The 26916-nt window shown below is 32.8% G+C and overlaps 2 protein-coding genes across 2 annotated transcripts; both read right to left on the bottom strand.

Moving 5' to 3' along the window:
• Positions 1–602: 602 nt before the first annotated feature.
• LOC144567151 (polyubiquitin-like) lies at positions 603–2918 on the bottom strand. Its single transcript, XM_078317209.1, has 2 exons — positions 2774–2918; positions 603–2112 (listed from the first exon to the last, which is right to left on the bottom strand). Exon 2 carries the CDS (start codon positions 2110–2112, stop codon positions 736–738), a length of 1377 nt encoding a protein of 458 aa, XP_078173335.1. The 5' UTR covers positions 2774–2918; the 3' UTR covers positions 603–735.
• Positions 2919–11052: 8134 nt separating this feature from the next.
• Positions 11053–11871, bottom strand: LOC144567704 (brassinosteroid-responsive RING protein 1-like). Its single transcript, XM_078317870.1, has one exon. It carries the CDS (start codon positions 11808–11810, stop codon positions 11331–11333), a length of 480 nt encoding a protein of 159 aa, XP_078173996.1. The 5' UTR covers positions 11811–11871; the 3' UTR covers positions 11053–11330.
• Positions 11872–26916: the final 15045 nt, after the last annotated feature.

The raw sequence follows: 26916 nt of genomic DNA, 5'->3' as shown, positions 1-26916 counted from the left end.
TTAAATATGCATGCATAATTTTATGTGAATTTGTGTGAATTAATCCGGCCTATTTGAATGGTTGTTAAATTAAGCCAATTATAGAGAAGCGCATCGTTAAATAACCGGTTACTGAGCTTTGTAACTGACTCCATTTTGTTATTTTGTTTTCATTTCTGTAGGCGACATAAGTTGACGGGCTAAGGAAAGATGTGAAAATGCTTATATAATCACGCTCCGGATGGTAAAAATTTGGAGTGTGACCATTTTATAAACAATGTTGATAAAATTATTAATTTTTTTATTTTTTATTAACTTATTCATCTTATAAATTAATTTTTAGAATGTATAAGATTTTTTTAGTTTCCGAATGATAAAAATAATTAAAATTAATTGAATGCGTTCAGTATTGAGAAATTGACATCAAAATAATTTCAACTATTTTTATTCTAATTTTATAATAATAAAAATTATAATTTTATGAACATAGATGCTCCAAACAGATGTTTTATATATAGGGCAGGCGACCCCACCAAAATTTAAAAGGACAGAACGCCTATCTAAATAAGCAATTGAATACAAACACCACGCATAAATGATAAAAGCAGGCACAAAAACTAAAAACACAATAGAATTCCACGACTTCAATTATGTTCTTCGTTATTCAACATAGATCACAGTCCCACCTTCCAACAACCCCAAAAGATACAAACCAGAAACCAGAAACGGAAAGCAACAACATACTTCTACACGAGTTTATGCATTACCACCACGAAGACGGAGTACAAGATGAAGAGTAGATTCCTTCTGAATATTGTAGTCTGCTAGAGTGCGCCCATCCTCCAGCTGTTTACCGGCAAAAATGAGCCTCTGCTGGTCTGGCGGGATCCCCTCCTTGTCTTGAATCTTCGCCTTCACATTATCAATTGTGTCAGAGCTCTCAACCTCAAGGGTAATGGTCTTGCCAGTCAGAGTCTTCACAAAAATCTGCATGCCTCCCCTGAGACGCAGAACAAGGTGGAGCGTCGATTCCTTCTGGATGTTATAATCTGCCAGAGTGCGGCCATCTTCAAGCTGCTTGCCAGCAAAGATAAGCCGCTGCTGGTCTGGCGGGATTCCCTCCTTGTCCTGAATTTTTGCCTTGACATTGTCGATGGTGTCTGAGCTCTCCACCTCAAGGGTAATGGTTTTACCAGTGAGTGTTTTTACAAAGATCTGCATTCCACCACGGAGGCGAAGAACCAAGTGGAGGGTCGACTCTTTCTGGATGTTGTAATCGGCTAGTGTGCGGCCATCCTCCAGCTGCTTGCCGGCAAAGATAAGGCGCTGCTGATCAGGTGGGATACCCTCCTTGTCTTGAATCTTGGCTTTAACATTGTCGATGGTATCCGAGCTCTCAACCTCAAGAGTAATAGTCTTGCCGGTCAAGGTCTTCACAAAAATTTGCATCCCACCCCTTAGACGAAGAACCAAATGGAGGGTTGACTCTTTCTGTATGTTGTAATCGGCCAGAGTACGACCATCCTCTAGTTGCTTGCCAGCGAAAATCAGTCTCTGTTGGTCTGGTGGGATCCCTTCCTTGTCTTGGATTTTAGCCTTGACATTGTCAATAGTGTCAGAGCTTTCGACCTCGAGAGTAATGGTTTTACCAGTCAAGGTCTTGACGAAGATTTGCATGCCTCCTCTCAAGCGAAGCACCAAATGCAATGTTGACTCCTTTTGGATGTTGTAATCAGCTAGAGTGCGACCATCCTCTAGCTGCTTACCAGCAAAGATCAGCCTCTGCTGGTCCGGTGGGATCCCCTCCTTGTCTTGGATTTTGGCCTTGACGTTGTCAATGGTATCAGAGCTCTCAACCTCGAGGGTAATGGTTTTACCGGTCAAGGTCTTAACAAAGATCTGCATGCCTCCTCTTAGACGCAGAACCAAGTGAAGGGTCGACTCCTTCTGGATGTTGTAGTCGGCAAGAGTGCGGCCATCTTCGAGCTGCTTGCCGGCAAAGATAAGGCGCTGCTGGTCAGGAGGAATACCCTCCTTGTCTTGGATCTTGGCCTTCACATTGTCAACGGTGTCAGAGCTCTCAACCTCGAGAGTTATGGTCTTGCCCGTGAGTGTCTTGACAAAGATCTGCATCTGCATTAACCAAAGAGATTGTATAAGCAAACCTCGATTACCAGATGACTTTTCCATTTCATGGAAGAAAGGAGGATCAGGACAGTATTTAGCATAAGATAGTTGCTGGCTCTATATTGCAGCTAGTAAAGTTTGGGGAACAATGAATTGCTGCCTACATATCTTATAGATGGTCTTCCTTTTAGCATGAGTAGACTTAAAAATAATCTACCCTAATTTTTTGTGCAAAAATTTCAACATAGTCGGATTGTGCTAACATGGATAATCAAAAGATTCCAAAAGAAATCAGAATCTTCTTTTGGAATTCCAAAAGATAAGAGCCACGATTCCAAAAGAAGATTCAGATATCCTTGACGAGAAACAAGATGACATGAACTCTCAAACCATGTCTGAAATACTAAACTAATGGGAAATTCAACCGCACAATTCTGGACAATAAAGCCTAAGATAATCAAATCAAAAGATTATAACTTCTGATAACTAGGTCAAACTTCAGATAATTGCAAGAAAAGCCTAATTAGCCATAAACCAGACCGATATTTTACTTCGGAAATCAATCTCGAAAACCTAGGTCGGATTAAAGACGGCGACCCAGTACAATCTACAGGAGAATCAAGAATTATTCAAACTATTAAGGAAATTTCAAGAAAGAGATGAATACCTTGAAGGCGGTAGAACAAATATCTGAAGAGAGAGTGTGAGATTTGAAATGCTCAGAGAAGCTTTAGAAGAGAACTTGTGAATTTGTTTTGAAAGAGAGAAGAGGAGAGGGCTAATTATAAATAGCTGGGGCCTGGGGGTTGGATGTTAAGAGAGTTCGAGAATTCTCTCTAAGGTTAGCTTCCTTACTTGGGGAGGTAAACTAAGCCGTGCGGAGCAGGTTCAAAGAAACCCGTCCGAGCCGACAAGAAATATACCAAGACCATGTCAGATTTTTTTATATTGAAATTACAAATAATATTTGTTTATTTAGAGCAATCGCCAACCCTCCAGAAACAAACCTGGTCCTGGTCAAGGGCTGTTGAGGCTTAAGCCCAAACTTACATATAATGGGCCAATTCGGAGAGTCCAGAATTGCAAGTTAACAACTTAAATAATAATTTGACGACCTGGCCTAATCTCTTCACATAATTCAGAATTCGTCACGACAGCTTATTCCTTGGGTGCTTTACTATTGACTGGCCCACGAGCCTGTAAGTTCTACTATGAGAGGCCTAGTAGTTTGTGTCCAGTTCCTTGGGCTAGCGTTGTGATGTCAAGCATTTTTTTAAAGAAAATAATTTATTGATTCAAGATATTATTTTGTTTGCTGATATTAGAAGTGATTTCTCTGCAAAATCATTTATACAAAATCACCGGAGGCTGTATGTTACCTAAATCGCGTGCGTGTCGAGTCAACCCCTAGATCTTGTTCAAATACATAAATAGGGTTGATGTCACTGGTCTTTAATAAGAGTACGTTTGGATTGTGCAAGAATTAGTACAAAAATAATGATTTTTGAATTAGTGGTTGAAAATAGTGCTAATCCGAGTAGTTTGAAATAGCGCTAACTTTGAACTATTCGGGTTAATAAAAATATCGTTTGAATTGTATATTTGGAATAGCGATGGAGGGAATAAATAAAATAATGATTAAACTAATATAATATTTAAACTAACATTATATTACATTTAAGTTGATTTTTTTAATACTAATCTAACATTTCATTTAATACTAATCTAATATTTTATTTAATAATATCTAATATAATATAATCTAATATGATATTATATTTATTTAATACTAATTTAATATTTTATTTATACAAATATAATATTTTATTTAATACTAATCTAATATGATATTATATTTATTTAATAATAATCTAATATATTATTTATTACTAATCTTATATTTAAACTAATATTATATTCGATTTAAAATTTAAACTAATATTATATTAGATTTAAAATTTAAACTAATATTATATTAGATTTAAAATTTAAACTAATATTATATTAGATTTAAAATTTAAACTAATATTATATTAGATTTAAAATTTAAACTAATATTATATTATATTTAATACTAATCTAATATGATATTATATTATATTTAATACTAATCTAATATGATATTATATTTATTTAATACTAATCTAATATTTAAGTCAATATTATAGTACGTACAACACTCAACATTTAAACTAATAATTTTTTTAATACTAATCTAATATTATATATTATACTAATATAATATTTAAACAAATATTATATTAGATTTAACATTTAAACAAATATTATATTACATTTAACATTTAAACAAATATTATATTACATTTAACATTTAAACAAATATTATATTACATTTAATATTTAATAAAATATTTTATTTAATACTAATTTTATATTTAAACTTACTCTAATTTAGAAGAATGAAAACTATTTTTTTTTTATTAATATCACTAACTCCACTAGTTCTATTCTTACTAACCCACCATTTCTATGAGTTAATAGAATAGAGCTATTGATCTCGAGCTAATCTAATTTTTTAATTTGTGTTTGGATCACCCAAGATCTATGTTGCATGAATACGGGTACGGCGATACGGCAATTCTAAAAAATGAAGGATACGATATGCTTATTATATTATATTATTTTTATTATATTTTAATTCAACACTTGTATTATATAAATTAAATATACAAAAATTCTAGGTATACATTAAATATAATAGCTATTAAAATTAAACATCAAAGTTGATCTAGTGCAGTTAGATTGTATGTTGCTAGAGGGAATCACCAGGGTTCGATTTCGCTCAGGCGCAAAAAATATACAGCTTGGCGTGGTCTACAGCTTGGTTTATGGTGTATCCGGACGTATCCAGCCTCGGTGCACTAATTCAAAATTAACTCTATTCTTGCTCCATCCAAACACAACCTAAAACTTTTATCCTAAAAATCTTATTCTGATCACTAACATATAATTATTTTCCACATAACTAAGCATTGATTTTGATACAAATTATTTTGTTTTCTTCAATTCATTTTTATCATTTACATAAATAATATATAGATGCGGCGGCTTCGACTGTTGGGCGAGCGACAGGACAGGAGTCGGCTCAGCTTATTATTTTTTGCCTACTAATTCTGACCAAATTTCTGACTCGCCCCTGTATAAGGATTAGTTTTAGAAAATTGACAAACACATTACGAAATCAAATAAACGTATTTATATATTGTTATCTAAATTATGAACATTAATACAAAGTTTTGGAAAATAATTAAATAAAGATCTCAATTGACCTTCATTCTCCTATGTTCTATCTGCTCTGATGACGATTGTTGAAGTGTTGATGCTGCCATAACGGCGAAATAATAAACATAGATAACACCCTTTTTAACGTTGGCATGACTCACCAATAGTATAAACTAAAGCATGAAAAAAATTCTTCTTTTTTTCTGAAAATTTGTAACAAGCATTTATTTTCAAAGAGCCCAATAACAACCCCTGATCAATCCGTAGAAGCCTCCAATGCAATTTCTCAAATATATATGAATGCACACGTCTAACTTCCACACTTATTTAAAAAACCTTTCATATGCATATTCAGCTATTACAATATGTGCACTTGAAAAACACACTCCTGATGATCGAGTAGAACTAGGGTGTTCTTAGGTTCACTAAATTTCTTGGTGAACTCAAGTATAAAATCAATCGAATCGGCTTTAAATGAAGAATCCGAACCGTTGAAACCCTCCTATTTTACGAGTAATGCGTTTACATATAAAAATTTTAAACATTCGAATTAATTTAGTATAAAGTCAAGCGGTCAAAATTAGAAGGTTAATAAATTAATTTTAATGCATTCATTTTTTGAACCTTTTTTGACCACTTGACTCTATGCAAAATTAGTTTTAAAATTATAATTTTTTATGTGTAGAAGTATCACTCGTAAGGTAGGCAGGTTTCAACAGTTCAGATTTGTCATTTGAAGCCGATTCGATGAGTTTTAGACTTGAATTCACCAAGAGGCTTGATGAACTTAAGAACACCCAGTTTTACTCTTCTTTTGTAAAATGCACACTTGTTGTTTTGAAGTTCAATATTTAGTAAAACATTTTTCAAATGTACACTTAACTATTGCATAATACATACTTAAAACTTTGCAGATTATACACTTGTCTATTGGAGAATGCAAACTTGACAAAAAAAACAAAATTATGAAAATGGGCAAAAAAAAGCATATGATAGGTGTTTGGGGCAAGAAATTTCAGATTAGTATTCTTATTTTCATTATTATTATTTTTTAATTTGTGGCATTAACTTAGGAAGGAACATAGCTAGAAAGTCGAATACGACGGGATGAATTATAAAACCGGGCATAATTTTATGCATATATTAGAATTTGTTTTGCTAAAAAAGGTATAATAATAAATATATACTTTTGAATTAGGATTAGGGGATAACGTGGCTCCGCCATTGACTAAGTTATTCTATTGTCAATTGCAGATTTCACATTTACATTTTGGCTCAAATTTACTATCACGAGAACTTTCGTATAGAACTAGTTAATTAGTATTTTGTGATCTTATCATTTTAAGTTGCAGTTGTTTAGAAAGTCTAATTTGGTACATTTATTAATTCGATATTTCCAACTGGTAGCCGGGTAGGTCATGTATTCTCATCGATATGGTTACTTTTTAGGTGTTGTCTGAGCCCGACATCAACATATACATTTTTTTTTTTTTTTTGTGCGTGCGTGTGAAATCTAACATATGCTCAATTGTTAGGGCGTACTCCTGAATCGGCGTCTATAGAGGAAGGAGAAGAGATGGGGAGAAAAAGAAACGAGGGTTGTCTTCTTTCGAACAGTAAATTTTACACCCTGAATTGAGAGTGACAGATCAAAAATCAACACCATACCCCTCTCTCTTTCCTTCCGAACAGTAACTCCTCTCTACAACCTCTCCATTTCTCCTCTTATGGAGCAGGTGAACGACATGGACAGTCCGTCATTTTCAAACTTTTCCTTTCTTTCCCTTTAACGAAGGAGTTATACTTCTTTCTGGAGCACACTCTTACAAGCAAATTTGTTCATACCAAACTTCTTCAACTGTATGTAAAAATGGTGGCTACATAATTTATCTGTTTTTTAATTTAATAAAATAATTCAGAATTAATGCAGATTTTAATATCCGGGTGGACAATAATGATGATTAATTTGAGCAAATATCGTCGCAGAAATAATTGTTAGGATAAGGGTGGTGGAGCATTTTATTGGCCGTTTGATTTGTCTAAAAATGAAGAAAAGTATCCGAATAAGAAATCTATTATTTTCATGTTGTTTTCGTTTTAATTTTTTTTTTCTATAAAGGGAAAGCTTATGTTCCCCTTATCCTCGTCACTTCCGTTCCCCATATTTGTCTAGCTTTTGGGAAGAAAAAGTATCTTATATTATATTATCACCGTTATGATGAAGAATATAATTATTGTTGTCATCAGTCATCACCACATTTAAGCAATTTATATAGGGGTTAGGCTATGGTGCTATGGGTTGCATAGAGAACTACGGTGCTACGGCTGAATATTCGAGTTTTCAAAATCATAACGGTCGATCCGAATTGTTCATCTTGTTCTTCATATTAATATGTGTTTGGAGACCAAATTTTACATTTTTTGAAAAATTCTAACTATTTTTTTAGATAGGTAAAAAATCACTTGATATAAAAAATTCTGCACCATTCAAATATTTGATTTTCTACCTATCTAAAAAAATAGTAAATTTTTTTTTAAAAATGTAAAATTTGGTCTCGAAACACATATTAATATGGAGAACAAGATGAATGGTTCGGATCGACCGTTAGAAATTTAAAAACCAGAATATTAAGCCGTAGCACCGTAGCCTTACCCAATATAGACTTGTGCATTTATATGATACCACCTAATTTTTGAAATAGTGTGTTAATTAATAAGGACTTAGAGCAAGTGAACAGATAAACATTTGTTTTGTGAATTATGCCAGATTATTCATGTAGTAATAAAATTGATCGAGATTGCTCAAAGATTTTGATACATACAAATTTTCAATTTTGAAAAATAATAAAGTCAAGGGCTGTTAAAATCCAAGGATGATAATTTTAAATCTGGCTGTTCAATGGCCATGATTCTTACAGTCCAACAGGTAGTGGTATCTCAAGGGGCTGACATGTCTTTTCAACGACAATTAAGTGGTGTGCTGTTGCATGAATGGGGAATACTATTGCAATTGATTAGCACTCTCTCCTTTACACATAATTGTGATCACCTTGCTTGGAGATGGGAAGCAAATGGAATTTTTACTGTCAAATCCTTGTACAAATTTCTCAATTTCAGGGGGGTTACTGTTAAAAATCCACTGTTATGGTGGAAAGTTCATGTGCCACTTAAAATCAGAGCCTTTATGTGACTGGTACATAATCATAGAATTTTGACCAAAAAAGTTTTACAAAAAAAAGGTTGGATTGGAGATATGAATTGTCAGTTTTGTCACCACATAGAAGATTATAATCATTTATTTTTCAAATGTCACTATGCTAAACACATTTGGTTATGGATGGGTCAATGTTAGGTCTTACATCAACAGTGGCATTCTATTGCTGATGCGATGCAGTATGCTATTTCTCTCCCTAAATTCCAGCAATCTGCATTTCTTATTGTTGTTTGTGCAGTTATTTGGAGCATCTGGAAGCATCACAATGATCTTTGTTTTAACAATACTGTTATTTATACTTCAAGAAATCTTATCTTACAAATTGTTTCTTTGGTCTCTTATTAAACAGGTAGCGTTAAGCAAGAAGTGCGGGAAGCTACACAGCTGTGGCTGCCACAAGATATTGATGCTATTCCTCTTCAAGTGTTGGATCCTGAAGATGTGCTTCTGCTGGACTGGGTGACAGGAGAAGAGAATGAGTGATCCTCTTTGTTATTTTGTTATGACTGTGCATGTGTGCACATTATCTAGTTTACTTTCTAGTTTAACTTTGTTTTTGAGTATTTTGATCTTGGACTATATCTGTGTACACCTCTTAGTGAGGTCCAAAATTGCTAGATGTTTTTGTTTTCTTGATTTCCTGGGATGCATTACGCATGCATCTAACATTTAGTATCATGTAAATATTATATTCGTTTCAATATATGAAACGGGCAAATTATTGTCTTGCTTCAAATAAAAAAAAAAAAATGGCCATGATTCGAAAGTATGATCCATGAGGACTGCTAGTTGAAAAATGGTTCCTTTTTTATATTAAAATATCAAATTTTAGGAAGAAATTTAAATATTTGGCCCTTCATACGGGAATCCACATCACTCCAGATACCTGAGGCGCAAGTGGTGAATTTGGACAATTCATTTCACTTGGCACGAATCTCAAAGCAGCACCTCTAAGCCTCAACAGCTACCAGATTGAGTTTAGCCTGGATGGAATTAATCTGGACCGTCTATTTTTGTTAATTACACCTCAAGTACCTGGGGGGATACGGACTCTTCATACGGCCGGGCAACCAAGCCAACTGAGTGTCCTCATTTCTATTAAGATTTTAAATATATGCCCACCCTAAGTCCCTAACTAAATTTCGAAATTCCTTAATGTTTTTTTAAGTTTTATTGTTTTAATTTGAAAATTTATATTTATTAATAAAAAAATTAGCAAAATTGCTCATTTTTGTCTTCAATAAGTTGAACTCGAAAACAAGTAAAATCTCGGGGAAGCTACATCCAACATCTTGGGCGTACGTGAAATGTATTACTAATCAATTCCCCCGTCTTTTAATCAAAAAAAAAAAGAAGAAAAAGTAAAAAGCAAATGAAAAGTTAAAGTCAATTCCTCTATAACCTCTTTGTCTTTTCTTTCCGAAACACACATGGTTACAATGTTTCCCGGGTCTTATTTAATGTTTGATTTGGGAAGGCCGAACAAACGACAATGTACAATGCATGATTTTCCCTGACAAAATTGCTGAAATGATAAAACTATGCATGGGATAGGTAAGTGGGGAATGGTAATTTTGAAGGTAAGTGGGGAATGATAATTCGATATCGTACTGGTATGATGCATGGGATAGGGTCCCGATTCGATTTCTCAAAGATGGTCTGAGTAAACCACGGTTTCCAAGTATTTCGTTGAGAGAAATGTTAACAAGGTGGCCGGTCATACTCTCTATTCCAATAGAATCGGTCCCAGTGTTCTCTAATCAAGAAGACGTGCTACACTGGAGATGGTCGATCTAGAGATGGCATGTACTCCTCGGCATCAGTTTATAAGGTCATGCTGTCAGGGGGGTTATTGAACTGGAGCTACAAGGTGATATGGCGTAGTTATGCTCCTTCATAGGTGAAAATTTTTACCTTCTTGTGGTTGCATAACAGGATTTTTACACGAGAGATGATGTTGAGAAGAAATATGCACTGTTTTGCAAACTGTCCTATGTGCTCGGCAGGCCCCATGGAGACTTCTTTCCATTTGTTCTTCGAGTATTCTTATGCAAGGCAGGTATGGGGATGCACGGGCAGTTTGATTCAGATTTCGCACACAATTTTCAGCACTTGGGACTCTTCGTGGAGGCACTATAAATCAACCATGCATGGTGACAAGAGAACGTGGGTGTCTTGTTTCATGGGAGTGTTGTGGGGGATTTGGAAGCAACGAAATGAATTAATTTTCAGAGGTAAAAGAATGTCGCCGCAACGTTTGGCAGTGTTGATAAAGGAGGAGAATGCATTATGGTTGAAGTGCTGCAGGGGAGATAGGGGTAGTAATTTTGCTAGTGGTGCAAATGTAACTTGAGAAGCACTTGTTGATTTTGTAGAAAAGGTTGTATTAAACACATTTATCTTTTTGTAACTTGGTAGTCACTACCAAGGATTTCAAAAAAAAGAAAAAAAAGAGATAAAACTATCAACTTGCATAGTTACATGATGCTGATTAACAAGATTTACAATCAAGAACATTAAATCTATTCCATTAAATCATTAAATTAGGACTTCAAATTTGAACCTCTTTGTCACCAGCGATTAAGATGTTCTTGTGCTCTGTTAATTAATAACGCAATGAAGTACGTACATGGCAATGTTTTCATATGTAATTAAATTACATCATGAATTGACGCCGATTCTCTTTTTATTTACTATATATCATCAGTTTCCAGATTAATTCTACAAGTTTTATTTCACCACCAACACAAATTAAGTCATCCAACAATCAATTCCACCATCTGACCAAATCAAAACAGCCCCTCTCTCCTTCTATGCCTCCTAGCGCTCTTGGTAATAGAAGACATCTACACAGAGGGCAAGTAACCTTACCCAAATCAACCCATTTGTCGATACATTCTCTGTGAAACAAATGGGAACAGTTGCCTAATTCCCTCACCTCATGGCAAGCGTTCAATTGCCCCAAACACACAGCACACACAACGGTCTGATCATGTTTTCCCTTCTTTGATTGCAAATTCTCGAGTTTAACCAACCGAAGTCTGGATTTGATCGCAGATGACGGAGACTCAGTCAGGCAGTCTATGGTGGAAGAGAGCGACAAAAGCGGGCAGTATTCGGCCGAGTTGGTGAGGCCGATGCGAAAGAAGAAGAGGGAGATGACATATCTCAAGAGGTTTACGAATTGAAAGGTCAAAATTATAGGTTTTGGGAGGATTGTACAATAACACAAAGAAGGGAATCCCATGTTACTTATTTGGAGAGAGAGAGAGAGAGAGAGAGGGGATGATGGTGTCAGATAGGCATGAGAGTGTGGATATATATATTTTTTGAGTTGAAGGCCCTTAGGCTGAGAATGCGGAATTTGTTACTGATAAAATGTATATATAGAGTCCCCGGTGTCTTTTGAGGGGCAAGTGCCTTGAACCTCTGTCCTCTGAGGGTTGTTTTTAATTTTCATTAAATAAATGATAGCATGTAATTTAGATTCATGTCAGCCTTTTACCAGCAGTCTCAGCTAGGTAGTTGGGAATGGGGGAAATAAACTTTGGAATAACGAGAACCTGTTAGTCTGATCTCAACCATTGATCTTCGTTGAGATTCGCATATGAAATTTTTTCTTTCTAGAAATTAGTACTTGGTAAAATTTGAACAGTTGGGATCACAGGTTTCTGTTATTCCTTTGGAATAACAGCAGATTTATTTCCGGGAATGGGAGTATTGGTCATATAAAGGTCACTATGGGTAATATCAAAGCCAGGTAGGCATAATTGATTGAAGGCTGCTTGATAGAAATTCCATATGACTTTTAGAAGAACTCTTTTAAAAAATCATATCGCATCGTGAATATTTAACCTTAATCAGAATATTGAGATTGCGTGTTATAATTATTTTTATAAAAATAATGGAGAATCAAATCATACCGCAGTGAAAATAAATTTTAAAGATCTTGTGTGCTTATTTTAACATCTCATGTTTAGGCACTAATTTTATCGCTTGAAATCAATCGAGAGATGTATTTTTTTCTTTCTTGTTTCTCTCTCTATAATTCTTAGGAGCTTAGATATGTTTATTGAATAAACTGAGAAGAGATACAGCTTCTGATTTATATACAATTTGAATAGATTAGTTTTTTTTTGAGTAAAATTTGAATAGATTAGTATAAAACAATTATTTTTTTGGACAAAAGACGAGCAGGGTACAGAGCTGCCTCACATTTCTAACTAACAGGATATGTGAAGTCGCTTCTACAAACATTTATGTGGAAATTGGAGACACATATCATTTGGGGAATACATCCGTTGTCATTGTCATAGTGTCGGAGACTCGTAGTTGCGTAGATTCGTAACGTTTTGTGGATTAGAAGTTAATCAAATTTATACCCTTTCCATTCTCCAGAAGCAAAAAAAATATTGTCCCCCCAGTTGTTCATGCAATGTGAATTTATATTTATATTTTTAAAGTTTAAAAGGTCTTTGAATAGTTAAACATAATTTTTAAATAAAAATATACTTGCAAATTAAATTTTATATTTTTAGATTTTTTTCTAAAAAATGACTGCTTTTAAATAGTTCAGGTTTTTGAAATCAAGTAATCTTCTCTATTAAAAAAAGAACAGTAAAAATATTTAAAAATACGTAAATTTGGTCAGCAAATGCATTTTCATATGACATCATATTGAAGGTTCGTTGATGATCATGTAAAAATGTAATTTTTCCTAATGCAGACCGCTGTATAATTTGCATATTACCATAATCTTATTCTTATTTATGACGACGTGAATATGGGTTATTCAACTGGGAAGAGGATCTACCACACGTACCTGAGAAAATCTCAACCGAGTGATTTTATTTCGGACCGGTCTCAGCTGATACACCGAGTATTTTTAAAATTTGTATCAAATTGAAATAAACAATTCGAATCTCATTTTACCGGGTCAGATACCTACTGATCACAATTCATCCAACTGAGGATCTTTATTATATTACTAGTATTCCACTCATGCGTTACAACGGAGACATATTATAAGATTGAATATAATATGAAAAGACCTTTTTTGTTTGGCATTCCCACAAAATAAAAAAAAAATATTTAAATGAAAATACAAGACAAATGAAAAAAAAAAATTCAAATAATAACTAACAATAAAAGAAACAACAACAAATGAAAAAAAGGATCAAATATAACATGAAAAAAAATCTTGAAGTATCATTGCGATTTAATATCTCATTTTTTTCACAAGCAAGACAGACCATTAAACAATTTAGGAGAGAAATGATATGTAAATAAACAAAATCAGAAAAATATGATTAAATAATTCAAATAAGAATTTTCTCTACATATATATTCTTGATAAAAATTATTTTAACAATGAAAATTTATTCTTGATATTCTTGATATTCTTCACTTTCTCTCTAGATCAGAAAAATATGATTGTTTCTATTTTCATTATCGAAACTATAGAGACAAAGGAGAAATAAAAGAGAGCAAATAGAGAAATAATTTAATTTTAATGTGACATAAGGAGAAATAAGAAAATGGGTCACTAGAGATACATTCAATTTTAATGTGGCAAATCATGTAGTAGTCTGTGCGGCGAGCATATTTTTAATTAAATTTAGATTTCTATACATAAAATAAATATATTTAATCAAAAGAAGACATATTATGTGATTGGAGGGTTAATATTCAATTTGAAAATTCATCTTTCAATCTTAGCCGTTGGCGGATCAGAACAACTACATACATAATATAAGAATGGAGATATTTATTTTGTGGAGATATGCGTATTCAAATAACATAGGTGTTTACTGTAGGTTTGTTGCAAACATACGGCCATTTTTATTAATACCCTAAAAAAAGATTTTTTTTTTAAAACTACCCCCGCATTTTTAAAAAAAAAAACTGCCCTGACCGCCAGGCCCACGGGCGGCCCAGATCCTATAGCAGACCGCCCGGGACAGGGGCGGTCCGTTAGGGACCAGACCGCCTGGGGGTCGGGCGGTCCTCTATTTTTTTTTAGAGATCTTAATATTTTGATTTAAATAATTTTGTAGGAAAAAAGTTTCTTGTATGCCAAAAAATAAGACATTTTGATATATTTATGAAGTGATGTTGTAATTCTTTATAACTTTGATTTGATTTGTCAGTTGGATATCATAAGTCTAAAGATAACACTAATTAAGGACTTGCCTTGATTACAAAATTTCCAAGCTCTGACAGCTTGTTGTTATTCTTCTCTTTATTTCTAGTACTAAAACAGTAGTTTAGAGCTACTAAAATATGTTCGAACCTCAAATTAGATCTCTGTCCATGCACAAGCACCCCTAGACTGACCTCTGGTGTGGTACCAAGTCCAAACTCAGCAGCCAAGCATTAGGCAAAGGCCACTGGTATGGTGCAATGCACTAAAAACATCAAATTTGACATTTGCTGGTAAATCAGCAAGTATGGATTGATACAGGGACCAAATTGCAAAAGTGATTATACCAGCATGTAGAGCATTAAAAAATACACAGAATTGACATAAATTTTAATTTATTTGGATTTTTCTACAGTTAGTTATAAATTTTCAAAGTTTAGCTTTCGAAAAAACTTTAAACAGGCATAACTTTGGCTAGGAAAGTCAGATTTGAGCGTATGACCACTTTTTGCAAAGGGGGGACGAGTCGGATTTGAATATCATTCGGGAGTTTTGTCTCATCCCCCCTTTTTGAAAAGTTATCATATGCGCAAATTCGACTTTTTTAGCCAAAGTTATGATTGTTTAAAGTTTTTTCAAAAGCTAAACTTTGGAAATTCATAACTAACTGTAGAAAAATCCAAATAAATTAAAATTTATGTCAATTCTGTATATTTTTGAATGCTCTACATGTTGGTGTAATCATTTTTACAGTTTGGCCCCTATATCAATCCATACTTGCTGATTTACCAGCAAAGGTCAAATTTGATGTTTTTAGTGCATTGCTGCACTATACTAGTGGCTTTTGTATAGTGCTTGGTTGCAAAGTTTGGACTTGGTACCACACCAGAGGTCAGTCTAGGGGTGCTTGTGGATGGACAGAGATCTAATTTGAGGTTTTAGTACTAGAAATAAAGAGAAGAAGATCAATAAGCTGTCAGAGCTTGTAAATTTTGTAATCAAGGCCAAATCTTTAATTAGTGTTATCTTTAGACTTGTGATATCCAACTGACAAATCTAATCAAAGTTATAAAGAGTTACGACATCACTTTATAAATATATCAAATGTCTTATTTTTTGGCATACAAGAAACTTTTTTTCCATAAAATTATTTAAATCAAAATATTAAGATCTCTAAAAAAAAATTAGAGGACCACCTGGGAAGTTTGGTCCCTAGCGGACCGCTCCTGGCTCGGGCGGTCTGCTAAAGGATCTGGGCCACCCGTGGACTTGGCGGTCGGGGCAGTTTAAAAAAAAACAGAATGTGGGGGCAGTTTTAAAAAAAAATCTTTTTTTAGGGTATTAATAAAAATGACCGTATGTTTGCAACAAACCTACAGTAAACACCTATGTTATTTGAATACGCATATCTTCATAATATAGATATCTCCATTCTTATATTATGTACGTAGTTGTTCTGATCCGCCAACGGCTAAGATTGAAAGATGAATTTTCAAATTGAATATCAACTCTCAAATCACATAATATGTCTTCTTTTGATTAAATACATTTATTTTATGTGTAGAAATCTAAATTTAATTAAAAATATACTCGCCACGCAGACTACTACATGATTTGCCACATTAAAATTGAATGAATCTCTAGTGACCCGTTTCCTTATTTCTCCTTATGTCACATTAAAATTAAATTATTTATTTATTTCTCTCTTTTCTCTCTTTTATTTCTCCTCTTTCTCTATAGTTTCGACAATGAAAATATAAACAATCATATTTTTCTGATCTAGAGAGAAAATAAAGAATATCTAGAACTTTATTGTAGATAAATTTTCATTGTTAAAATAATTTTTATCAAGAATATATATGTAGAGAAAATTCTTATTTGAATTATTTAATCATATTTTTCTGATTTTGTTTATTTACATATCATTTCTCTCCTAAATTGTTTAATGGTCTGTCTTGCTTGTGAAAAAAATGAGATATTAAATCGCAATGATACTTCAAGATTTTTTTTCATGTTATATTTGATCCTTTTTTTCATTTGTTGTTGTTTCTTTTATTGTTAGTTATTATTTGAATTTTTTTTTTCATTTGTCTTGTATTTTCATTTAAATATTTTTTTTTTATTTTGTGGGAATGCCAAACAAAAAAGGTCTTTTCATATTCTATTCAATCTTATAATATGTCTCCGTTGTAACGCATGAGTGGAATACTAGTAATATAATAAAGATCCTCAGTTGGATGAATTGTGATCAGTAGGTATCTGACCCGGTAAAATGAGATTCGAATTGTTTATTTCAATTTGATACAAATTTTAAAAATACTCGGTGTATCAGCTGAGACCGGTCCGAAATAAAATCACTCGGTTGAGATTTTCTCAGGTACGTGTGGTAGATCCTCTTCCCAGTTGAATAACCCATATTCACGTCGTCATAAATAAGAATAAGATTATGGTAATATGCAAATTATACAACGGTCTGCATTAGAAAAAATTACATTTTTACATGATCATCAACGAACCTTCAATATGATGTCATATGAAAATGCATTTGCTGACCAAATTTACGTATTTTAAAATATTTTTACTATTCTTTTTTAAATAGGGAATAATAAATAGAATCCAAATCTCACGATTAAGTCATTCATATCAATATTCAATTGATCAATTCAAGATGTTCTAATTAGGATTTGACTTCACGATTAAGTCTTTCACCAAATCCTAATCCTAATTTCTGTAGTTCCGGTTTAGATTACAAATTGGTTAGATTCTAATTCAAATTCTAAGGTATTTAATTTCACAATTTGGTACTATCCTATATGATCTTAGCAATTTTGGTTCTTTCAAATCCAAAACGGGAGTTGTTCAATTCAAGTTCTAATTATGTAATCAACACAAAGAATAAATCACAGAAATTAACAATCAAATCAAACAATCATAATAAAAACAAAGAATCGAATAAAATAAAATTAAACAAGTTCATGCATATGACCTAAACCCCTAGAAAGGAAAACAAGCCTCTCATGAAGATGCAAGAATTCAACAAAAAATTCATCACAACAATTGGCTAAAACAAAGAGAAATTAAATAGAGAAATACATTACACCATTCTTTAGATGAAGAACCCTTATTCTTGCATTCTTCTTCTTCTTTCTTGAAATTCTTACTTAACTGTAGAATTTTACACTAAATATAGATGGGAAAAGATATTGAGATATGAGATGATTTTTGCGAAGAGATGCCTTGAATGGGAAAGTTCTCCTCTTTTTATAGCTGAAATTATGTCCAATTTGGAGCTTAGAATGTGTGGAGGTTATTAGATACTTGTTCTACATATTTCTCAAATTAGCGTGGTCTAATTGGAGCCCTTCAAACGCGTCCTGGATGTGTCAGAAATAGAAAAACTGTCAAAAACACGTTTTTTGGTTGTCTGCGGCTTCAGTGCGTCCGCACCAACGTCCCAGTGCATCCGCATTGACTCCTGAATTTCTTTTTTTAGATTCTCAAGTTGTAGACCTTCTCGTGAGCTTTCCGAAGAGTGGTAATACGCTTAAAACGGAGTTACGAGTCAAAATCTATGACTGTTTTAAATTCAGGTGCCAATCTACGTTGCCCTCTGCGTTCGCACTGTGTTCAGACTTTTTCTGTGCTACCAGAGTTCGGCTGCATCAAAATCTATGGGTCCGCACTAATTTTGATGCACAACTCATTATACCTTTTTCAAATTGGCACGTGTCCAGAAATCCAAGTACTTAGTGCGGCCGTATCAAAATCTATGCATCCGCAATAGGCATTTTTCTTCATTTCCTGCAAATTAAAACCAAACAAATGCAGTAACTTGATTCTAAGTGTATTATATTTTTTTATATGAAAATACAAGATATTTGGTATTATTTCATGATAAAAACCAGATCGAACGTGTATATAATTTATCTATCAAATTTGAATAAAGATAAAACATGAAAGTTGTAGATCTCGATTTTTTGAAAATTTCAAGCTTTAATTCATTCAAATCGGAGCTCGTATGACCAAACGGCGGTCAAAATATGAGATGTGTGCAGGCTGTTGGAATTAAACCGTTATCCGTTATATCGGTTCGGAGCCGTTGTGTAATGGAAAAATTCATTTCCGAAATCCATTTTTCTATCAAAACTCCAGTGGCTGACTATTGTGGCACCGTCACGTCGGTCTATGACCGTTACAATGGTCTATGGACCGTTACAACAGGGGCGGAACCAGGATTTGAATTTAGGGGGGCCAAACCGCTGAAAGACAAAAGAGCAACCGCATAGGGGGTGCCAATCGGTATGCATCGGTAAAAAATCATATAAAAATAATCGCCCGAATAAGCAACTTCCGATAAGTTGGGGGGTGCCTGACCCCCCTTTGCTTGTACTTAGTTCCGCCACTGCGTTACAATGGTCATCAACTATTGTGGAACTTCAGCAATCTTCAAATAGGAGTATATTGGCGCTCGAGTGTCCGATTTTGGCATATGACCACTTTTAGGAAAACTTGTGAATAGTAGATATTGATTTTGAAGTCTTAACCTTCATTGGAATAATGATGCAATCAGTTATCTCAAGAACAAAGGAAAGAACCTCAACAGTCTTGTTGCAATTCTAAATCTTATGAACCTGTACATTTTTCAACTTAAGAAAATTGTTAAATTCAATAAATATATATTTTGCAAATCTAGTCAAACAGTTAAATAGATTATGGCACAATCCAACAATAATCACATTCAACAATTTAGATTAAGCGTTTAGATATGAAAAAAAGAACATATATAATTTGAAGTACGTGTTAGCATATCAATGAAATGTTAACATTAGTATATTAGCGAAAGTCCTAAAGTTTATAATACACATTATATACCGTTTATAATACACATTATATACCAAAGCATTGTCATTTTTGTTGGACAAAACTGAGCTTTACATGTGAAACTTGAATTATACTTGCCTTTCATCATTTGAATAAAATTTGACTTATGAATGCATGATTTTGTTTCTTCTATTTTATAGGATTGAAAATTTGAAACAAGGTGTCTAGCGCGGAAAATAGTTAATGACATTAATTTATGTTGCTCTATGAGGTGTAGGTTTCAAATTCCCAAACCGGTTATCTTGCATGAGACATGAGTATATCTGCTCACTGATGGCCACAGAAGATCCCACCTCAATAAAATATTTGATTTTCCTAAATTATTCCCATACAGTTTTATAAGCAAATACATGCACTAATATATTCCAACCACAAGAAATAATTCAGCCCATAAGCAACTGGATTCACAAAAGTTATCTGACCTGATGGAGTGATGGATTCTCCAGATAATTTTATCAGGAAATTCCAAGACACTAATACCAGATAAATCCTCTGAGTTTAAAAAAAATGGAAGCCATAGACTTTTCTTATAAAAATTTAGTTGCAATACTTCAAACTTTAATGCATGAGTTTCAGGATTGAATTGAAGCCGATCTCAACAAATCTGTATTGTTAATAACAGCAGCGGGCATTTAGCAGACAAGATATAGCGGCAATACAATGCTTCCCCCTATCCATTTTCCTACCTGAAACTTTGTCTTATCCATCAAAAAACTTTACACAGCTGCATGATTACCTCTCGTTGACAAAATTCAAAAACATGACGGCAGGTGGCCGGAAAGCCAATCTGCTGTCAATTGGAGGAAGAAACGTCGTCGTCGTAGTCATCTTCATTATCATCATAATAATAATAATTTCATGATAAAAAAAAATTAGAGTCAAGTGGGCACATAAAATCATGGCCAATGCAATGAAGCATGTGTACAAAATCAGGATTTCTATATATAAAAAAGTGCGTAAAATATAATGAATTTGGATTTCCTGTTACCTCTCTCTTAGGACCGAATTTGTTTTATTTACGGCCATTTTTATTAATATCCAAAAAAATATATTTAAAAATGCCCCCGACTGCCAGGCCTACGGGCGGCCCAATAAACCCACCAGACCATCCCATGCAGAGACGGGACAGTCCACTAGCGGACCACCCCCTGCAGAGGTGGTCCTCTATTTATTTTTTTATTTTTTAGAGATATTAATATTTTGATTTAAATAATTTTGTGAAGAAAAAAATTTCTTGTTTAGAGTGTACGCCAAAAAAGAAGACATTTAATATATTTATGAAGTGATGTCGTAACTCTTTACTACGATTTGTACAGGATACGCGCATGGGAATCAAATCTGCAGTTCACATGCATTGTTTTAACTTTTGTCAAATCAACATTTTACTTTCGTCAAATCACCACTAAAAAAAAATAAAAGAGCAAACCGGAACACCACACTCAAAGAATCCGTATCTTATGGGACTTGAGGTGTAATTTATATAGACGGTCCATATTAATTCTCAGCCGAAATAAATTCAATGTCTTAAGAAAATATAAAAGTCTGTTTCAAGATGCGTGCCATGTTAAAAAAAGGTTCAGATTTTATAATTGAACCTCAGGTATCTAGGATCTGAATTCCACACTCAAGGATCCTATTAGACATTTCAGACTGTCACATGTACTACTCAAATCACTTTTGCATTTTGGTCCCTGTATCAGTCCAGACTGGCCAGGATCATATTAGAAATTTCACACTGTCACATGTGCTACTCAAATCACTTTTGCATTTTGGTCCCTGTATCAGTCCAGACTGGCCAGGATCCTATTAGACATTTTAGACTGTCACATGTGCTACTCAAATCACTTTTGCATTTTGGTCCCTGTATCAGTCCAGACTGATTTACCAGCTGAGGTCTGGATTGATACAGGGACCAAAATGTCAAAGTGATTACACTATCATGTAGAGCATTAAAAAATACAAAGAATTGACACAAATTTCAATTTATTTGGATTTTTCTACAGTTAGTTATGAATTTTCAAAGTTCAGCTTTCAAAAAAACTTTAAACAACCATAACTTTGACTAGGAAAGTCGGATTTGCGCGTATGACAACTTTTCAGAAAGGGGGGGACGAGATGGATTTGATTTTTCCCAGGAAAATTCCAGGCATCGTCGCATCCGAAGCATCAAAATTTCAAAAAAACATCGTTTAGTGCCTCAAAAATTCAATTTAAGTTTTCGTTCAATTGTAGACGTACGTACAACGATCAGTATTTTGTTTAGTCAAAAGCCTAAGAGATTATTCAAGAATTATTCATATACTTATTTTAAAATGCATTTACTATTTATTGTATTCGTTTGCCTATCTCCGAGCAAATGGTATATGTCGACAATAATCAAATAATCCAATTATTATCTAAAAAAGAAGAAGTTGACATCATTGAGGCAATCTAACTATATTTTCTTGTGTATATTTGAATAAAATAAATTATTAAGAATCTAGGCAAAGAAAACTTCATAACTATATCCCATGCACGTATCATGTATAAATTGTAGTAAAGAGTTACGACATCACTTCATAAATATATCAAAGAGTGAGTCTATCGTACTATGCATATCACGGGTTGTTACTGTGCTACGGCTCTATATTTGAGTTTTCAAATCCTAACGGTCGATCCGAACCGTTCATCTTGTTCTCCATATTAATGTGTTTGGAGACCAAATTTTATATTTTTTGAAAAAATTTTACTACTTTTTTAGATATTTAGAAAATCACTTGATCTGAAAATTCTGGACCATCCAAAAACAGTGATTTTCAATAAATCTAAAAAATAGTAAATTTTTTTCAAAAAATGTAAAATTTGGTCTCCAAACACATATTAATATGGAGAACAAGATAAACGGTTCGGATCGACCGTTAGGATTTGAAAACTTGAATATAGAGCCGTAGCACGGTAACAAATCGTAATATGCATAGTACCATAGACTCACTCTATATCAAATGTCTTATTTTTTGGCGTACACTCTAAACAAGAAAACTTTTCTTCACAAAATTATTTAAATCCAAATATTAATATCTCTAAAAAAAAAAAATAGAGGACCACCTCTGCAGGGGGCGGTTCGCTAGTGGACTGGCCCGCCTCTGCATGGGGCGGTCTGGTGGGTTTATTGGGCCTCCAGTGGGCCTGGCGGTCGGGGCAGTTTTGAAAAAAAAAAACAGATGGCAGGGTCATTTTTAAAATTTTCTTTTTTTGGAGGTATTAATAAAAATGGCCGTTTTATTTACCTTCTTTTAAAAAAAAATAATTCTATTATTTTGAAATTATTTATATTTATTAGGATCACAGTTTAAAACCACAATATCAAATTAATACACTTAATATTAAATGTTCTGCTAGTATCGCAAGGAGGTAGTGCAGTTTCAAAAAGTTATCCTAGTATATATGAAATTTTTCCGGAAAAAAGATTAATTGTTTTTTTTTTTTTAATTTTAAGATGGAAATTAAAAAAATGTCGGCTCTTGGACATAGTTCTGCTTCTGCATGTGCCAGAGTTCCTGACGTAGGCAAATGGCATATTAGTAAGGGTCCTACAAATAATAAATTTTGTTTATTCCTCTTATTAGGATCTGTAATAATGGAAAATGTGTCAGAAAGGTAGACAAAGCATAGCAAAATATTCCGACTATCAACAGAAAACATAAGGTCGCCGTCCCACTATTCCGACAAAGCATCATGCATGATTCGCAAATTCGCTCGTAAGGTTAAAGTGCTTATTGTTTTTATTATTATTATTTTTTTAAATAATGCCTAATTGATTTGAACTACATACATTCCTTGCCACTTACATGCGACCCCGACATTTTTATTTTTACTCCATTAAAAAAATATTTTAATAATAATAACCAAAATTTAGTAATTATTTTAAAAATACTCCACCTGTGGAATTTTTCCGAATTTTAATTCCATTTTTTTTTATAAAATAGAAATTTGTTTTTATTTTTTATTTTTTGTATTGAAATATTAGAAATGTTGGATATATTTCTTTGAAAATAGATGGAATATAATATAATTTGATTTATTAGAAATACTGTAACAAATAACCCGAATCAATATTTTTCAGGCCGGATTTTTCGTGGCTGTAAAAAAAATTAATATATTTCTTTATGTGTTATTGGAAAAAAATAAAAATGCTTAGATTCTGAGTTATTGATCCCGGTTCAAAAGTCACATCTATGTAATATAGAAAATTTTGTGATCCTTCTAGGACATTTAATTTATGAAAAGTTGTATCTATTTTTGAAAAAAAAACAAAAACTTTAAGTTATTTAATAATTATTATTCAAAAAGAATTCTCAAAATAGATACAACTTTTTATAAATTAAATGTCCTAGAAGGATCACAATATTTTCTAGATTACATAGAAGTGACTTTTGAACCGGGATCAATAACTCAGAATCTAAGCATTTTTATTTTTTTCCGATAACACATAAAGAAATATATTAATTTTTCTTACAGCCGCAAAAAATTCGGCCTGAAAAATATTGATCCGGGTTATTTGTTACCGTCTTTCTAAAAAATCAAATTATATTGTATTCCATCTATTTTCAAAGAAATATATCCAACATTTCTAATATTTCAATACAAAAAAAAAAAAAAAAAACAAATTTCTGTTTTATAAAAAAAAATTGAAATTAAAATTCCAACCCGTGGAAAAATTCCACGGGTGGGGTATTTTTAAAATTATTACTAAACTTTGATTATTATTATTAAAATAGTTTTTAATGGGATAAAAATAAAAATGTCAGCATGCGACCATATGTTTTGATATGCAATTTTCATATGTGACCCTACCATATTTCATACTATTCCATATTTTAAATAACGATTATCACTGGAAAAATTGAAGTGCACGCCTCTTTGCTTCTGCAATGATGCATTGATGTATTGATGCTGCGAAACAAACAAACATCAATAATTTACTACCGCAAGAATAAAAGAACGAGTGTAATATGGTTGATGAATTGATGCTTATTTTATAATTTAGTTTGGGTTTGTTTACTACTAGGAGCAGAGGCGGATTTTAATAGAAGGAATGAATTCAATTGATTTCAGTTTTTTTATTTATTTACGTATAATTTTTATATAATTAAGTGTAAAATGTTATGATACTGTAAAATTGACTATTTTTAGTAAAAATTGGAGGTCAAGCAATGACGTAATTAGGATTTGAGTTAGGGCAAAAGCAGTAATAATTTAAATTTCATCAAAATATTAAAGTACAAATTTAAAAACTGTAAATTGTATCATGCATCAGGAAATTCAAACTTCACATAGTAGGACAAAAAAAAATTCAGGCTAGAACAATAACCCAACACTATATGGGCTCATAAATAAAATTCAAAATCCATGGCAGGGCATATGCCTAACCCTGAACTATAGTAGTTTTGTCACTCAGATCAAGTTACCAAACTATTTAATATCCACGAGAGATTTCCTCCTTCAGGTTTTGAATTTGCAACCTCCCACAAGGAGGGCATTGTCTTTGTCACTTGAGAACCGGCCTTTGATTTAGAGGCAAAGCCGCAAAGGTAATATCCTCCGTGTAGGAGGTCGCAAATTCGAAACTCAAATAAGATTTTTTTTTTTTTTTTGATATTAAATAGATTGATTGGCTTGACCTCCAACCTCTACTAATTAAATAACTTTTTTTTATATGATTGACATCCATATATTTTTTACTATAGATTGAAAATCTAACTCTACCCATAACTAGAAGAACGAGCATGATCGTCAAATAACATATGTAGATTGATCTGAATAACTTGTAACTTAACGTGTTTCAGTCAATAATGAACGCTACAAACATTCTTTCTCAGTAAATTTTTAAATAAAATATATTTCGTGCTTTAGTTTATGAGTGGGAATTTACTAAAAAAGAAATAACAAATTTCATGATCTCAAAAATTCGTGTATCGAAGTACCAACAAAGGATTAAGGAATCGCTTGTATTTAAAATTTTGTAAGGAAGGAAGATAAAATTAAAACAATTAGATGACAAAGTTATTCCGAATTATATGGTGATAAACTGCATTTTTGTTTTAATAAAATATAAAAAAATTCATATTTCTGAAATCTAAACCAAAGAATGTTAAAACAATTATAAAGTTAGCCTTGAAAACTTTGTACCGTCTGATTTTTCAAATTTTTTCTCCGGACGGGATAAAGATTCCCGACCACTATTTTTTTTTATATATTTATTTTCAACAATCTGATTATAATTTAAATTAAGTTGATATGTGGACGGAGATGTCTATCCCGTTCTGCGAACGGAAATGAAATTCCCGTAATTCCTATAAGTCGACATTTTCTGAAAATTTACCCCTTTTCGATTTTTTTTCCTCACGTTTTCTATTAATAAACAAATCAACTGATTTACAATAAAAATTAGAATTGCTTAGTCACTTCTATGATTTTAATTATGTATATAAAAATACATATTTATTTAATTTCTTTATAATTAAGTTCTCTTTATAGAATGCTATATGATATTTGTAACTTTATAATTGTAGAAACATTGATTCATATTAGGACTACTATATGTTATACATTTTACGTTCCAGTCATTTGTTTTAAATTTTCTAGTTAGGGTTTGATGACAAAACCATAAGGACCCTTCAAGGAAAAGGAAGAAGAAAGAAAAGAAATGAAGTTAATAAAAATACGAAGTTACAAAAAATGTAGTTTGCAGTGGTAGGACAAGACTGGTGTCACTTTCTCTATTAGATTGGGCAAAATCTATATCAAGATTTTTTTTTTTTTTTTTTTTTGAGAGGGGAATATGATCGGTGAAGAATAATTGAACGGCGCCACTCATAAAATATTACCAGTTGATGTTTAAATAACATTAGTAGTTGGACATCGCTAAATGGGAAAAAAAAATATTATTGTAATGTTCAACCATTGGTTTTATTTAATACTACCTATATTTTCAAAAAAAAAAAAATGTACCCATTCGGATACATAGTTCCTGTTTGACATATAAGATTCTGAATGAGCGTGATGAAAAATGTCAAACTTTTATAGATTCATGCCACCTCTTGATTTCGAATCTTTTTCTTTAATATCAGAGATTGTCAGATCTCTGTTGCTATTTTTCTCATATTATTTTTTCGAGTTGTTCTTTTATCAACGCCTGAAACGGGCCTACAATGTGAAAGTTTAATAGTTTATAGAGTGAGTCTATGGTACGATGCATATCATGGGTTGTTACCGTGTTACGGCTCTATATTCGAGTTTTCAAATCCTAACGGTCGATCCGAACCGTTCATCTTGTTCTCCATATTAATAT

Source organism: Carex rostrata, chromosome 16, assembly GCF_964058835.1.
Source record: "Carex rostrata chromosome 16, lpCarRost1.2, whole genome shotgun sequence".
Lineage (NCBI taxonomy): Eukaryota > Viridiplantae > Streptophyta > Magnoliopsida > Poales > Cyperaceae > Carex > Carex rostrata.
This window is presented reverse-complemented; position numbering and strand designations above follow the sequence as displayed.

Excerpts from the sequence above, each read along its gene's own strand:
- LOC144567151 (XM_078317209.1), bottom strand. The coding sequence starts at position 2,112 with ATGCAGATCTTTGTCAAGACACTCACGGGCAAGACCATAACTCTCGAG.
- LOC144567704 (XM_078317870.1), bottom strand. The coding sequence starts at position 11,810 with ATGGGATTCCCTTCTTTGTGTTATTGTACAATCCTCCCAAAACCTATA.